The 18,131-nt window shown below is 32.3% G+C and overlaps 1 protein-coding gene across 4 annotated transcripts in view; it reads left to right on the top strand.

The window, feature by feature from the left end:
* The window catches only part of LOC131927534 (ficolin-1-A), a 66,047-nt gene extending 47,916 nt beyond the window's left edge, over positions 1 to 18,131 (top strand). The window contains exons 1-5 of one of the 4 annotated variants that reach the window (XM_059283234.1): positions 13,197 to 13,412; positions 15,025 to 15,056; positions 15,857 to 15,979; positions 17,034 to 17,150; positions 17,459 to 18,131. In XM_059283234.1, coding sequence (XP_059139217.1) covers positions 13,358 to 13,412; positions 15,025 to 15,056; positions 15,857 to 15,979; positions 17,034 to 17,150; positions 17,459 to 17,821 — 690 coding nt within the window. In that variant the 5' untranslated portion in view covers positions 13,197 to 13,357 and the 3' untranslated portion in view covers positions 17,822 to 18,131. Of the gene's footprint in view, positions 1 to 13,196; positions 13,413 to 15,024; positions 15,081 to 15,856; positions 15,980 to 17,033; positions 17,151 to 17,458 lie in introns of those variants that run through there. The other 3 variants (XM_059283231.1, XM_059283235.1, XM_059283232.1) reach the window with 3 other exon arrangements.

Here is an 18,131-nt window from a genome sequence, read left to right as displayed (position 1 = left end):
CTTCTAAGCTTAACTAACTAACTACTGTCCGGTCAGTGCAAGCCCGGCTAAACCCAGACTGGTTAATAACCTAACCTTAGTCTAAATAATAAACTACTAAAAATAAAACAAAAAATGTAACAATATAATAAAATTTATTTACCAAAAATATGGAACCAATGAAAAATCACAAAAAAAAGAATAGATAAAAACTGCTGACACAAAACAGACAAAACAATTTATATCCAACACAACAGGACAAACCAATGTGCAACAAAACAGAACTAAACAAAACCAAACAAAACACCCAATTTCGGACTACGTCCTAGAAAATGGAAAACAAATAAATTAATTGTTTTACAAAGAAAAGTTATATACAAAGCATTAACCAAAGGCTGGCTGGATTACATCTCCACCGCCTGCAGGTAGTTCACACCGAACATACTTTAACAATTAACTGGAACACTACCAGGACACTGAGCTCTAAACTACTAGCTCAACACACACAGTAAACAGCCTCGACAAGAGGTTCTCATAAAATATGTAAGTAAAAATCTAGAGATAGATTCTCTAGATCCATGATTAAAATCTAAACCCAGACCACCATACTACCATGTGGTCTAGATACATCAACCATTGAGATTTCTCAAAGTCGAAGTGACTAAATAGTACGTAGTCACTTCGTATATAAAATAAGAAAACCATTAAAAGGAAACCATAATAAAACAGTATAAAAATAGCTCTACGTTACCATACACCATATAAATGTGTTACAGAAACACTTCAACACACAGGCCTCGACATTCCCGCTGAATGTCCCTCCCTGTCCACACACCACATTCACGAACAAAAAAAACAATATTACGCACAAGGAAATAGTCCCTAATACAACAATAACTTACATTCAGGATATAAAGCAAAGTTGAGCCACACTCCAAAACAAAGTTTGCATAAATAATAACATCACAATATAAGCAAGACACAATAACCAGGCTATGAATCATTTTAAAATAAAAATCATATCAGCGCCATAATAGCGGACTACTTAACTAAAAACCACAACAATCCTCAAAGGAACACAAAAAGTTACATTCACCTTTTTGTAATAAAATAATAATTAAATAACTCCCCAGCCCCTTACATATGTCAAACTGATATCTTCAGACGGACATGAGTTTATTGTAAAGAGAGATCATGCTTTAACATCTGGAACCATCAAAGCAATGTTAAGTGGTCATGGTCAATTTTCAGAGCATGAGAACAATGAAATAAACTTTAGAGAAATTCCGTCTCATGTCCTCCAGAAAGTGTGCATGTATTTTACCTATAAAGTCAGGTACACAAATTCTTCAACTGAAATTCCAGAGTTTCCAATTGCCCCTGAAATCGCGCTGGAATTACTAATGGCTGCCAACTTTCTTGACTGTTAGTGACATAGTTTTCAACCCATCATCTAGCGTGAAGATATCAAAAGCTATTATAAAATACTATTTATAAATTTTCTGGGCTTATAGAAAAAATGTAGAGTGGAAGTCTAAGGGTTATTTTTGTTAGAAATGTTTAGGTAAATGGCTGCTACATTAATCGAACATTAGCTTGTCTTTACTTTATGATGCAATGTAGAGTTTTTATTTCTAAAGCTTTTAGAATTTTGTTAATAAAAGCTGGTAAAACACAGCTAGATGAAACCCTCAAATTGATAAATTGCACCGGTTTCATGTGCAAGCATGATACAAATTTTTTTTTTTTTTGAGTCAGTTTGTTTTTATTTTCAAGAAATGTCAAATTGTTTTCTCATCTGTTGTAGTTTCTGTTTTTTCTTGGAATTAAAAATATATTTTTCTTGGAGGAAGATTCGGAAGTGAATTATTTAATTATTTAATTATTTAAAAGAACTATTTTCAAAGTTTTGTGAAAACTTTAAAAAGTGTAACTCATGTGTGAACAACATCTGTGTGTCTAACCCAGCTGTGGAGCTTTATGTGATGTAAGGCTCGTAAAATGGCTGACATTATAACATGACTGAATGACTTGTTTTACAGTTCAGTTGTGTTTTACTTCACACCCAAGTGTAAATGCTAAACGGGGACAGCTACAGTACAAAATAAGTTTGGTTTCCTTTACTCTAGCTGTTTTTACTGGTTCTCAGTAAATGTGGTTTGCCTATTGGTTTCATATTTGTTAGCCATCCTGAATTTGTGTTGAGTTTCACAGAACTCTTCAGTTGACTGAATTTTAGTGTGCATTAGTGTTTGGTGGACAGACTGGACAATACTTCTGGTACTTAACAAAATGATGCAGCAGGCTTTAAACTTGTAAACTGTAATGTTTTAAGCTTCTAAAGGAATGAGTTGTTTGTTTACAAAGTTTACGTTTGATTGTATTGACCGATGGTATCTAGTCTAGTAGTTTATCAAGTACAAACAAAGAATGTTCTAAACTAATAGGACAGAAAATTGACAGAACACATGAATGTTTGTTGTAATATTTTATTACTGCAATAAACATTGCACCATTATGTGTCTAATATGAAACTAAAAAATTTTAGATAAAAAAAAAAAAAGTCCACCCATCTAAGATGGGTACCTAACTCGGGACTTTCGCACACCGGCCCAACCACGCCCCCCCCCCCCCCCATATCCACCTCTCTAAGGTAAATAAGACAGCTGAACCTACTCCTACCCCATTCAACAGATGTGAATTTAATTAGTCATAATTATTTCTGTAAAATGTAAATTCAATAAACACAGCACTTCAAATTAATCAATTCCATTTAGTTCCTCTAATTAAAAATTAATTGAAAACAGAGTAATTGAATCTTCAAACAATAATAAAATAAAACCATAACTAAAAAAGCAGTTTATAAAATAGCCGTGAAGTCTTAGGTAAAATAATCAAACTTAATTACGATTTGGCTGTAATCGAGTAAATCATCATCGTGAACCACACACTTCTTATACAAGCGACTAAGCCATCAACACTGGCTCTCGTCATGTCTGCTGGGCTATTGGCTGCAGTTGATACCATTTCATTTTTTACTCTTACCAAAATAATTATTTTTTACTCTTCCCAAAAAAAATATTTTTTACAATATCAATATTTCTCTTTATTTTGGGTAGCCGGTAAAATCTATTTATGGGAAGTTTTTCTAGATATCCTTCCATCCAGCCCTGAAGTATTTTGTCTTTCGTTTCTTATACCTAATATGTGGTAGAATATGTTTGCTGATATATTCAGGTCAATTTATTATTCGTTTTTTCCACCTTTTGCAAGCCCTGTGCAGTTAATCTCAAGGTCCCGCAAGGGTGGTCGAATATCTGGTGCATCGATTATTTAGAATATTTTTGAAGTTTTATATTCAACTTATTTCTTGTTCTTCAACAAGTATCTTTTGTAGGATTACTTTGTTGCTGAAATTTTTCCGATAAACATTTCTTTGTTATGCAGCACATGTCTTGTGGGCTTTATTTTTGCATCTAAAATCGTATAGTCAATATAGTTATTGTGTGGGTTGTTTTTTTTTTTTTTGGTGGGGGTTGTGTTTTAGTTATATGATTCGATTTCATTGAAATATAAAAAGTCTTATTGTAAAATAAACTAGCAAACTTTTATAATTACCACCCTTTTTAATACATTAAAAAAAGAAGAAAATGAAATAGTGTACATTAAATATACAATAATGAACCATTATAAGAAAAAATCATAATGTGTTTAAAAACTCTTAATAAACTTTATTTCTTTTCTTTATAGATTTTTTTAAATTAGTGATACCCAATTATATATTTAAGAAAACAATTTTATATGAAATATTGACAGCCCTGTTTGCAGGCACGTTATAATGACTTAATTAGAGCCGCATATTTGTTTCGTGGTAACACATTGTGTTTTTACAGTCGAAAACCAGTACGAGCATCGTAAATAGGTCTTCATTTTAGAGCTGATAAGTCTCTTTGTCTGGTTATCTGCCTGTCCGCCCTTCTTTCTGTCGGTCTGTCATTCTTTTTTGTGTATATATGTATGTCTTTCTGTATGTATGTCAGTTTATTTTTATGTGTGTATGTTTGTATGTCTGTTTATCTTTATTTTTGTATGGGACGAGGGTAAAAAAACACGTTGACAATGCAGCTGACATCAAATCAGAATTTATTGGATGAATAATTTTTAATGAATTAATTAATATTTCTATTAAAAGTAGTATTTACCGTGCTATTATACTCGCATTTTTCGTATTCATTTATTGCGCAATTTGTTTTTAGTCATGCAACTCAATTAACTTTAGAACATTTAAAGTACAGGAAAAAAAATTAAAAGTTTAATAACAAGCTTCTTATATTTTCAGTAAAGGTATTCAAGATGAAGTATATTGATCCAACATATTTTAGTAGTGTTATTATATATTTAAAGAAAACCGTTTATTTTCCCCTTTCAGTGAATTAATACATAACAGCTTGCTATTAAAACTTTTTATAATTTTTTTTATGTGTTTTTTTTTTATATAAATCTAAAGGAAAATGCAAGAAAACAAATTGGTTTTAAAAAATGCATTTACCTTGAAAATCGGCCGAATTGAGCTTACGGAAGATGACGGGGAAGTTTAGATTTAGGTTGGATAGATGATGTAGGCAGAGGGGCTTCATTGCGTTCACTTGCTCAATGCTACAGCTCCAATGTTAAATACCATTTTAAATCGATCAAACGCTTACATATCAGACATCACGTATGTCGGGGCACTCGTATCTCGAGGTACCACAGTTTGTATTGGTATCTCAGTATAAAGAAGACGGCTCTGCAGCTCAACTCATTATAAAGTTTTGACTCACATTACATGCTTTTGTTTATACTAGAATATGTAGAATATGTAAACTATACTGTCACCAACTTTCACATAAATGCGTTGTTTAGCATCTTTACTTGGAAGTAATGTACTTACTTTCTGTATAAGAAATCATACGTTAATACTGGTTCATTAGAAAACGTGCGAAAAGAGTTCTATGTCCGAATATTTGGCAAAAAGAGTTGTTATGACTTCAATTTTAGGATATATCGTTTTAATAGACACCAAAACTGATTGCGGTGGATGGATTCTGATCATGGTAAAAAAATATAATTTATCAAATCTTGAGGGTTGAAACCAATTAATTAGAACTCATCTCTAGAGAAAATTGTTCGAAACCTGTACTTCAAATACAACACACACGCACACACACACACACACATATATATATATATATATATATATATATATATATATATATATATAATATATATATTTATACTTGTTCACACATGATTTTTTGCAATTCGAACGACTACACATCGTGCGATAATTGTATTAAAACTTTATATAATAAAATGTATTTATAAAATAGAAATAAAGACAGTAATAAATTTTGAAATTAGGTTATTGACAAAATATAATTAGCCTCAAATTTTTTCGTTTTATTCAGATTGTTTCATGCCCTTATTTTTGTTTTTGTTATTCAAAAACAACAGTATTGATTAGAGTATTTATAGCCTGGTGACCAGAGAGATGCGCAACGGAAATAAGCGCTTCGGAAAAAAGCGCAACACAAAAAGCGCATCGGAAAAAAGCGTAAACAGAAAAAAGCGCACTTATCGCCTTCAGTAGAAGTAAATTAAAGTATCCATTTAAAATTTCTAGATTGCCAGATTTACAATTTTACTTTTAAAAAAAATTACAATTTTAAAATAGATAAAAAGTATGTTCAGATTAGCTTAATATGTTTTTGGTGCAGGCCGTAAGGGCGAAGGGCGGGGGGGGGGGGATGGGAAAGGTTGAGTGGATGGCCAAGGGTAGTTCAGAAGACAATTTTTTCTAGTTAGTCACTTGATTTTAGTTTTAACACTGTACTAATTGGAAAACTGTCAACTTTAAAATATTTTAATACTTAAGCATCAAAATCTTTAGTCTTACTAGTGAGAATGGACGGAAGATCGTGTTTAAAATATATTGTTAAAATATTTTAATTTTTTTTTCAATATAATCATGATTTTTTTTTGTTGAAAGCTATTGTTTTAGAAAAAAAATAAGGCTCTTTATTAATTACATTTTGAAAGACAAATATAACGGATGTGTCTCTTTGCAATAAATTTAATTAATAATTAGTACTATATTAAATGCTCCAACAGAAATATTTAATAAGAATGTGTTCATGCTAATCGGTAATAACTAGAATTGTGAATCTAAAATTCGATTTTGTTGAAAAAATTCAACTTTTTCAATAATTATTTTACATAATTCAAGAAATATACTAGACTACCCATTATCATTGGATAACTGCATGTTTCCGGGGTCATCCATAAATGACATCACGTCTGTCACTTATCGTCACAAAAAACCAGACCCCACATTCAAAAAGACGTCAAAATTCAGACTTTTTTGTCTTTTAAAAACACTATCTCTTCATATGCTGATGACACAGGTGGATTCTACGCATACCCAACTCTACTTTACCTGCCCAGTTTTCCGCAAGGTGTCAGGCAACATGTTTAATCGTTTTAAAACTCGTCAGACGTTTTTGTCTTTTAGAAACACCGATTTCTGCCGAGCATTGGTCTGACCACATTATCCATTCATATACTGAGGATACAAAAACAGGTGAACTCTATTTCACCTGCCCTGTGTCACGCGAGATTTCAATAGTCAAAACTGTATCATTCACGTGTAAAAAAAAAATTGAAAAAAACAATGTAACATTGTCGTGACGTGCCTCGAACCCGTACCACCCGCATGGTAACTATTACACTATCATCTTAGCTATGTGAGCCCTTAAGAATTAATGCAGAATTATAACTGTAATTTACTGCAAATTAAGAAACAAGTTACGCTAATCGGCACTATTATTTCAAATTCAATTATACCAAAATTAGCCAATTCCAATGCTTAACAAACAAAGATTTATATAAAATAATTAAGGCCTAAAATAAATTAGTATAGAAACTCATAGATTCTAGATCCAGATAGAGCTAGATCTGGCTTAAGTCTTAACTCTAGTTTTTCCGTAGTTCTAGATCTAGATAAATACCATGTATTCTCGAATTAGATGATCATTGAAGCTAAAAAGTAACGTTTTATATCAAACGAGTCGACCCGCAGCGTATTATACGCCGCTATTAAGTTGTTTTATTTTCTACTTTTCAGTAATTCATAATTTGTGAATTCGACAGTACCAATGCTGCCACTGAAAATATTTGCTTTAAAACACTTACCCCCCCCCCCCCCTTCCCCCTAACCCCGACCCTACACCCCACCTCCCCCATCCCCCCCCCCCCCCCCCCCCCCCCGTGAAAGCAGCCTCCTCTTAGTTATTTCTTAGTTACCTCCTGTAAGTTTAAAATCGAACTAAATTATCTGCCCCTAATAGAAACCCGGCTCTACGGCTCTACGATTTGTAAACATTTAGCTTTGTAAACATTTAGCGTGACCACAGCTCACCAGACAATGTAGGGGTGGGGTGGGGGTAGTAGTGATAGTGATAGAGAGAAAGAGAGGGGACTGCAAGGAGGCGCTTGCAGCTTGTTTTCTAACGGCTCCCAGAAGAGAATTATATATATATATAGATATTTAAGGACTGACATAGTTTAGTAAAGATACTCAATAATTTATTGTGTTTTTATAATTGATTTTATTTTTAACTAATTAATTTTGGTTTGACCTAGATTCTAAATTTTAGATATAGGAATCTAGGATTAACTTTCCCTTCTTCCGACAGCTGATCTGTAGATCCAGAGAAATGTATTGTATACTCAAATTAGAAGAGCTGTTGAAAATTGATAGTAGCGTTGGAACCTAATAATAATAGCAAACGGGCGTATCGTTAAAACTATAGCCGAACGAAAATTAGCTTTAAAATGCGTTAAACTTTTGAATGGGCAATAAAATCTTCGATGGAAGCCGTCATTATTGTTATAAAAAGTAAATAAATCATGTATAAATAAAGTCATTGTTCTTAACTATTTATGTTTAAAGTGCTGTATCTACCAATGAATATATCAATAAATTAATTAACGTCTTTAAATAAATTGTGATTAACAGTTTGGTCAAAAAAGAACATTATGCTCTACCTTAATAAGTATCTCACAGCTCTACACATAGTGCAGATCTCTCCTGTAACCAAACAGACCAACAAACAAAAACAAACAAAAATATACAAACATGTGAACAAACTTGAGTTTTACCAGTATATAGATAGATAGATATTTTTTTTAAGTTTTAGCAACGTCACTCCATAAGTTTTTCGCATAAAGCAAGAAAATATGAGATATAAAATTTCGTTTAAAGCTGTATCAGTTCTTTAATAATATCCTATTCTGAATATTTTCATTTTTAGAAATTATAATCTTTCAGCGCCTTCTGTGGAGGTCTTAAATTTGCACAATCTTGGTCCGATTACATCAACGGATTTGGCACCTTTGGTGGTGACTTTTGGCTAGGGTTGGAGCAAGTACACCAGTTAACATACGTAAGTTCTTTAGCAAAATGTATCAATATGTTTGTTTATGTAGCAGCCCGATACCTACTGTAACACCATATGCCTATGTATGAACATCTTAATTAGTTTTATCATATATATATATTAACATATATATATACATATATATATATATATATATATATATATATATATATATATATATATATATATATATATATATATATATATATATATATATATATATATATATATATATATATATATATATATATATATGGTGACAGGATAAATGATCTCAGACAAAATATCTCAGACAAAATTTCTCACGGACAAATGTTCTCAGGACAAATGATCTCACGGACAAATGATCTCACGGACAAAATATATCAGGACAAAATATATCAGGACAAATGATATCATGGACAAATGATCTCAGACAAAATATCTCAGACAAAATATCTCACAGCAAATTTTAATAGTGGATTGCATGATTTTAGTTGATCTGAACAGTTTTTGATTGACTGGCATATGGTTTTGTTTACTATGTTTAATATTGTTTATTGGCATATTTAATAATTGCAAGAAATGTTTGCCGTTTAAATTTGTCACATTGAACTAAACACATAAATTAAAATTACTAATACATTATGCGAAGATTAAAGAATTTGTTTCGATAGACAGCGTCGGTGGGCTTGACAAACATGAGACAATCCTACCACGTCAGGTGGACGAAACTAGATCAAATGGAATGAAATAACAAAAAGACACACCTTCGTATCAAGGTGGCCGCTCGCTTTAATTGCAGAGACATGCCTTAAGGGAAAGACCCCCCCCCCCCCTACATGGACATTACAACTAGCATCTGAAGTCCATTGTTATGCGTCGGTCACACCTTAGTGATCAGGTGACAAGTGCTTATTGTAACGACAGCGGTTGTCGCGGAGCTAAGTTTGTCTTAATGTGCATGCAAATAAAGAGTATTTGTGGTGATTACTCAGCTATGGCCTCTTTGTTACCTCGCAGAAAGGTTTTAGGACATTCGTTTCTGGTGGATTTCTGTTTATAAAAGCCATAAGTAGAGCAGCAGGCAGAGAAATTTGGAAATGTGAAGTTAGAACATATTGAGCAAGAGTTCACACAATACATGATCACAAAGTTTTGGAGAGGTGTTATCATAACGATGTACCTGCCAACAAAGAAACGTGCTCATTATGTTTGTGTTGGTAAGGCAATAAAATGAATAGTTGTACGTTACGAACCTGAAGATCCATTCACATTATAAAAAATATTGAGCGTGTTTCTAACATTAATGGTGTTAAGCTACCTTTACTTTATTTGTTTTATTCATTATCATTTATTATAACTTTCAGGCTAAAGAAGTAAGTTTGTTTTAATTTATACTTTTTCAAATAAAATACTATTACATTAACTTTAATAAATCTTTTGATGCTTTGTTAAGTTTAACAAATTCATTTTATTCACAATTATTATGCGTAAAAAATTAAAAACAAAACCATATTTACAATTCAATAAAAAAAAAGTTCAAATCAACTAAAAAATTTTGCTGTGAGATATTTTGTCTGAGATATTTTGTCTGAGATCAATTGTACATGGTATCATATGTCCTGATATATTTTGTCCTGGTATCTTTTGTCCGTGAGATCATTTGTCCTTGAGATCATTTGTCTTGAGATCATTTGTCCTGAGATCATTTTTCCGTGAGATATTTTGTCTGAGATATTTTGTCTGAGATCAATTGTCCATGGTATCATATGTCCTGATATATTTTGTCCTGGTATCTTTTGTCCGTGAGATCATTTGTCCTTGAGATCATTTGTCTTGAGATCATTTGTCCGTGAGATATTTTGTCTGAGATATTTTGTCTGAGATAATTTGCCCTGAGATCATTTGTCATGTGTGTGTACATATCCTGAAACTAATTCTTATGTATACATATATATATATATATATATATATATATATATATATATATATATATATATATATATATATATATAACATGCAAATTCAAAGTTGTATATACAAATGCAGACAGAATTACAAGGTAAATGAACGGCCCATATAAATAAACTATCGGTCAGCTTCTGCTCGCACGGCAACGGCTAAAACTTGACCACGAGAGAAATTTTCCTTATTTGAGCTACAGGCCTACATTGGAAAAAACTTTTACCTAACGACCCCCCTTGATATTTTGTGAGGTCGTAGAAAAACGATTAGGGATGTCAAAAAAAACTATTATCTATAGCTGTGTTTGAAATGATAAGAAGAAAATGATAAGTAGAAAATGAACTAAACTTTTATATTTCAATAATAATATTACTCTATTTTTTTCCATCTTCATTTTTGTTATTAATACTATAGTTTGAAAGGAATTTACTTCAATCTAGTTATGCATTACTTCTATGCATATTGGGCCATATGACCCGTTGATTCTGTTTTCAGCCATTTTCTTTTTGGATTTGTTTCCATAGCCATGGTCCATCAAAGATAAATTACAATGTAGCGAATGTTTGATTTTTTTTAGTTTTCTTTCCAAGATTGGTTTCTGTTTCCACTTAACCAGTTTTATGTGCATGGGGTTCGGAACTCCGGACTTTGGAGTAAGCAATAAAATGTTTTCTCACCCAACCACGCCGTCACTCATTGTATCCTTCTCCATAGTAAATAAAACGACTGACACTACCGAAACTTAATCATATTAACGTGAATGAAAATGGTCTAGATCAGGGGTCTCCAAACTACGGCCCGCGGGCCGGATGCGGCCCGCGAGGTCCTCTCATCCGGCCCGCGGAGATATTTTTGTCCACGGAAAAAACGTTGATAGGTGATGGCTGAGGAACTTTGCCCAGAAAAATCAAAGACATGCCCGGAAGAAACTGGCCCCCGAACTGAAATTTGATAGTCAATGCGGCCCTCGGACTAAAAAGTTTGGAGACCCCTGGTCTAGATCATGGGTTCCCAAACTTGGGGTCGCAACCCCTCTGAAGGTCTCGAACTGGTAGACTAAACCCTAGCAATGAAAAAAAAAAACAAATATTTACAAGAATATCTAAAATTCGGCTTTACTTACATCATAAAAAATGAAATAGAGAAAAACAATGCGTACTGTGCAAAGTTGTTCTCAGCTATTATATCTTCAAAACTTAAACGCCATTTTGAGACGAGTCATTCGGAACATCAAAAGATATGGAGTTCTTTCGTTTGCATGAAGCTAGATGCAAACGTCAGACTTAAGTTTTCTTCAAGGAAACACAGCATTAGTGCAAACATCAAATGAAGTCGCATTAGAAATTGCCAAGCAAAAACAACAACATAGGAGGAAATATCATCAAACCCTGCATGTTGAAGATGACGAAAGTAATTCTTTGGGATTCCAATGCAGTAAAGATGCAACAAATAGCTCTGTCTAATAATACTATCCAAAGGCGTATAGCGGAAATGCCCTTAGATGTTAAAGAAAAATTTTTGAATTAAATGAAGCTTCCAACTTGTCTTTGTGAAACATATTTCTTCAGATGATAGCAAAGAAGAGTTGCTATTTTGTGAACATATTATGGAGAAAATAAATGCGTTTTTTTAAACTGGATTATTAAAATGGGAAAAAGGCTCTGGGGTTTGTACGGATGGTGCGCCATCTATGTTTGGGCGAAATCGGGCTTTCTAAATAACAGTAAAAGATTAAGCTCCCTAACCAAGGGGAATCCACTGCATGATTCACCGGTATGCCCTTGCCAGCAACTCTTCCGGCTCTATTGCTAATAAAAGTCGGAAATTACATCAAATCTGGAGCCCTAAAGATCAAGAGGTTTTGATTTTCAACACTGCAGTACGCTGGCTATCAAAAAGAAATATTGTGAATCGTGTTTTTAATTGAAAGAAGATATCAAGTTGCTCTTGGAAGTCATAGTTAAACAACACCTTTTGATATACTTTAACGACATGGTGTGGATGGAGAGAGTATCATACCTAGCAGATAATATATTCGAACATCAACATACAAAATGAACGAATATTATCTCGTCGCATTTATATGCGGAATGACTCCGCGTCATATGAAAAACCGCTCACATGTTTGGTGTAGTACGCACCATTTATACCCAAACGTGATTGATTCCCTTTCGATTTTTAGTTCCTTTTGTGTCTATATATCTTTGCGAGAATAGATTTTCAACACTTTTCCAATTAAAATATAAACCTAGAAATTAATTAAATGTTGAGAATTACATGAGAAAGGCGTTAACAAAAACTAAACTGCGAATGTTGAGGCTATTTAATGGCATGAACTTTTATTTAGAATAATTCAATTTGAAAGTCTACAAGAAAATCTTACTTTAGTCCTTATGAAATTCCTTATTATTTCCGACTTTTTAAATCCATGGGGGTCTCGGGTCGCTTACTTTTTTATAAAGGTGGTCGCCACTCGAAAAAGTTTGGGAACCACTGGTCTAGATCATTCAATAACGCAGCTTTAAAATTAATTAAATCAATTTTAAACTTAAATTAAAGCCATTTTTTTAAATAAAAAATAATTAAATGTTTAAACAGATTTTTTTTTAAATAACCACAATACTAAAATAAAAATTAATTACACAACCACATGGTCTGGTAAACAAATTAAAAATTATTAAATTTTGGATTTAATGACGTCAACATATGAAGTAGGCTATAAACAAGGTCAATCCACCGCGACATCAAAAAAATCTTATCATGTCTTCAGTAGTATTAAATTAAATTAAAACCAGTTAAAAAAGCGTATTTAATTGTTTAAACAGTTAATAAAATAAACACAAAACTAAAAAGAATTAATTTATAAAACACAACCATAAGGCCTAGAAAACTAATCAGATGAAGTAGGCTACAAATACGGTCGATGAGCTGAGACAACAACACAATATTTTATCATGGTTGCTGTAATATTTGCTGCAGTGTTGGTTGCCAACCTTTGTATCTATCCTGGTAGGTTGATTTTCTAATTCCTATTTCATTTTTTACTCTTCCAACATAGCAGTTAAAAAATATCCTGACATAGATAATATCAACATTCTTCTTAGTTTGGGTAGACTGGCGTTGTAATGTTTGCCTCAGAACCTAATGTCCACCCTTATCTCCCATTCTCCGTTCTGCCGAATACAGTAGGTGGACAATTTTGTAAATGATTTAGACGCACAACTAAACGTACTTGTGTATGACTATGTGTATGTATGTAGGCGATATGTGTATGTATAAATGTAAATATATGTACATGTTTATGTATAATAGTATTTATATTTCTTTGTAAATGTATACGCAAAATGCAATATTTATATTTCTTTGTAAATGTATACGCAAAATGCATAAGACAAATGATTTTTGTATGTGTTTAAGCATGTGTATGCATATGTAAACAAATAAATATATGTATATGCATAATATAGATAATCTAGGAAATACTTACAGATTTCTACTCATACACGTTGCACACGAACTCACTTTAGTTAACTGGTGTACTTGTTTCAATCCTTGACAAAAGTCACAATCGAAGAAGCCAAATCCGATAACTTAGATTATTCTTAAAAAATTTTATCCATCTCATTACCTGTCCTTCATGTCTATTAGAATCGTACCTTCTTTATACAAGCTGTTATTTAACTTGCACTATCTAAATGTCTCTCGTGCTCTTGTCGTGCTTTTGTCGTCGGTCATGGATCGAAACTGGCGAGCGGATTCGGACCACTTCTACCAAACCAATTTCTCTGAAATTTCATTATTTGTATGTTTCTCCTCCTCCGCCGTACTGTCGCACGCCGTCTCAAAAATCCAGACCCCACATGTAAAAAACTTTACATTACAGGCAGCATGTTTTTGTCGCTGAGGTCACATAAATAGGAGAACTCTACTTCACCTGCCCCGTGTCCCGCCAAGTCCCGAAAAGCAATTTTATTATTCACATCTAAAAACAAGCCACATCACAGCTTACCTGCTTTTGTCTTTTAAAAACATCGATTTTTTTTCCTATAATTTTATCTGAGCTCAAACTTCCTCGTAGCTAATGTCAAACTAAAAAATAACTATTTAAAACAAATAGAAAGTGCTGCGATATTCCAACGTGGGAAAAGTAAAACACAAAATGTTAACATTAACATGATAAGTTTCGAATCCTTACCACCAACATGGTGTCTATTACACTATCATCTCGGCCAGCTAGGTAAGCCTACCTACCAATTGGAGAAAATATATTGAGATACTATATTTTAGCCCGCGCAAGAAAGTAAAATTACGCGAATATTATTTAAATTAAATTATAACCTAATTTGGCCAATTCCATTGAAAAAATATATTTAAAAAATAATTAAGGCCTGAATGAATTAGTTTAACAAAGAAACTTAATTATTCATTGTGTTATTGGTCTACATTCTAGATTTAGAATTTAGACATATTAAAAATATTTAAAATATAGAAAAATCAAACAAAAGAAATAAATATATACTTTTAGCTGTTAGTACCATAAAGATAGATTTCCGACTTTATTAGGGTTGCATATTAAAATTTGTTTCGCTTTCACAGATTATGTTTTTACGTGTTATTGCAGGTGACTTTGCGCTCTATGAATATGAGTACGATGTAAGTAGGCCTATTCTAGATCTGGTAAGTCTTTCTGTCCTTTTGGTCGTCATTTCGTTTTCTGTCTTTTTATTTGTATATCAGTCTTTCTTTTTTGTCTGTCTATGTGTCTATCCTAATAAAAGTCCTATAGAAAGTTTAGATACTCTGTCCCTCTAAACTAAACTCCTCTGGCAAAAAAATTACTAATGCCAAGAAAACTGTCTTCTTTATAACACAGTAAGAGGTCAGAACTTAACGTCCAATTAATACATTATCAGTAGCAATTTTATGTTAATTTAGGTTTTTAAGTTTGCCAAGAAGGCATGCCACCTCAAAATACAATACGTGTTCATATTAATGCTGACATTAGGAATGGAGCAGCACTCTATAATTAATTCTGAAAATACTTTTGATAGTCTAGACAGAAGCAATCTCTAAAAAGACTTATCGTAGCATTGTTTTTTTCCTGAGAAATCCAAAAATGCCATCAAGTATTATCTGAAATCTTCAAAACTATGTGGTAGCAATATCACTGACCCATTTATGGTTCATACAAGGCTGTGTTCTGTCCCCCAATGTTTTGCACTGAGCAATTGATTGGCTGATTACGCAAACTACACAAAAATCTTGAGGCATTAAATAAACACTAAAAACTAGCCTAGAAGACCTAGATTCAACAGATTTATAATAGAACGTGTACGCTATACTCTCACCTATTTTGACATTGTCGGTCTTATAGCTTTTTGTTTCTTCAATGTAAATTAACTACCTTCAGGGTAGGTTCGGTTAAATAAAATACGTTAACATATTATCATTAGAAAACGTGCGAAAAGGGTGCTATGTTCGAGGAATTCAGTGAACGAGAAATAATGACAACTGCAACTGGAAAAGATATTTTATGCGACACAAAAACAGATGGCGGTGGATGGATACTGATGCTGGTAAAATTTGTAAAACATCAAAACTAGCTGATGCGAATTACACTCGTTCATCAAATGTTACTATCCTTACTTTATATATATATATATATATATATATATATATATATATATATATATATATATATATATATATATATATATATATATATATATATATATATATATATATATATATATATATATATATATATATATATATATATATATATATATATATATATATATATATATATATGGTTGTAACCTTCATTGTGGTAAATTGAGCATGGTGTGTGTGTCACGGTGTTAGTAGCATGTATGTAACGTTAGAAGAGTGTTCTTAGTGTCAGAACTTGAGGTAGGGTATAGAAATAAATAGAAGGAATTCCAAAGGGAAACTCGGTTGTCTATTAGGGTGCTAAAATACACTTAATGTGAATGTTTTAATTATATTTTTGTCAATCGTCCAATTTTTTTAAAGATCAAAACTTATAAATGTTAAGTATTTTTTATTTATTTGAAAATAAATAAAAGATTCTAATTTATAAAAAAAACAGATAATAAGTTTTATTTATTCTTTAAATACTATAAACGCAATGGAACTGTTTACATAAATTGTGATTATTTATTATCGTAATCGCCACACAAAGTGATTCTATAATTACCGTCAATTAATACTCACACCTAACCCTCTCTATCGTAACTGCCACACAAACAAAAATAATCAGAATATGTTAATTCTTATTGCTAGTACTAATCTAAAAATTAGTGATTCTATAATTACGGTCAATTAATACGCACACACCTAACCCTCTCTAGGGTAAGAGATAAATTATCACAATCAAGTGTCTGTGGAATAAGTTATTGGGAATCTGCAATTCTTAAAATGTCAATATTTTTAATAATATTTTCAATTATTAATTTGTTTATTTTATCCGTTATAAACCATATATTTCACAGAATTACAAAAGTAAATATTTACATAAACACTAAAATAGAAGATCTGTTTAGAATTAACTGTAACTCAAGTAACGTTTTAGCTTTAAACCGATTTTTAGAATTTATTTTCTTTCAGCGCCGTTGTGTTGGAGATGTCAACTTTGCAAGACCTTGGTCCGATTACAGGGACGGATTTGGAACCTTAGATGGTGACTTTTGGCAAGGATTGGAACAAGTACACCAGTTAACCCGAGTAAGTTAGTTCAACTTGTATGAGTAAAGTATGCATTTCTTATTTTATCAATGTTATTCATATACTCATATTGTTTTTTACATACACAAATTCGTATACATACAAGCATGAATACACATACCGAAAAAAAAATTCTTATACATTTGCGTATGCATTTACAGAGAAACATTAATACACTGATACATAAACATGTACATATATTTTCCCCTATACATACACATATACATACATACACATACTCATACTCAAGAACGATTAGGTGCATATATTTATCATTTACAAAACTGTTCACCTACTGTTTTCGGCAGAACGGAAAATGGGAGTTAAGAGTGGACATGAAGTTTGGAGGTAAAAATTACTACGCCAACTACAAATCTTTTAAGCTCGACAGCGAGGCCCAGTTCTACACGCTTCACGTTGGACAGTTCTCAGGAAATGTTGGTGATGACCTTCATTATCACAACGGCATGAAGTTCTACACAACAGACAGGCCTACAACCACATATTGTACTAAAGATTACTCTGGGGGGTGGTGGTACAACCTTTGTTATCGTACCTATCTGACCGGTGAATGGGGGTCTAAAGAATGGGCGAAAGGTATCCATTGGGACCAATTGTCCACAGGCAACAAAAATCTAGATTCGGCGGAGATGAAATTCCGAAAAATATAAGTTGTCCATGTCCTCAGTATGTCTTCAGGCTTTTGGCACACTTATTTTAATGCTTTGACAAGTTATTACAATTTACAAAAAGGTTTATAAATACAAAAAAACAATTAGTCCATTTTATAAACACCATCAGACTTCACGAGTGGGGTAAGGACTTCCACTTTACACGCGAATCTGACTACTAAATTTTTATCTTAAGACTGCATGATTGTGTCCGTTGAGCTTGTTCCTAAAAAGATTATATTTTTTAAATATCTGCTGTCGTTTTTTGTTTAAAAGCTGTTCTAATAAACGTTGCTTTGAGGCTTCAAAC

The sequence above is a fragment of the Physella acuta genome, unplaced genomic scaffold (assembly GCF_028476545.2).
Source record: "Physella acuta isolate Inbredline_101_S28 unplaced genomic scaffold, ASM2847654v3 ptg001414l, whole genome shotgun sequence".
In the NCBI taxonomy this organism is placed as follows: Eukaryota; Metazoa; Mollusca; class Gastropoda; family Physidae; genus Physella; species Physella acuta.
Note: the sequence above shows the minus strand (reverse complement) of the source record. Positions and strands in the feature narration are given on the sequence as shown.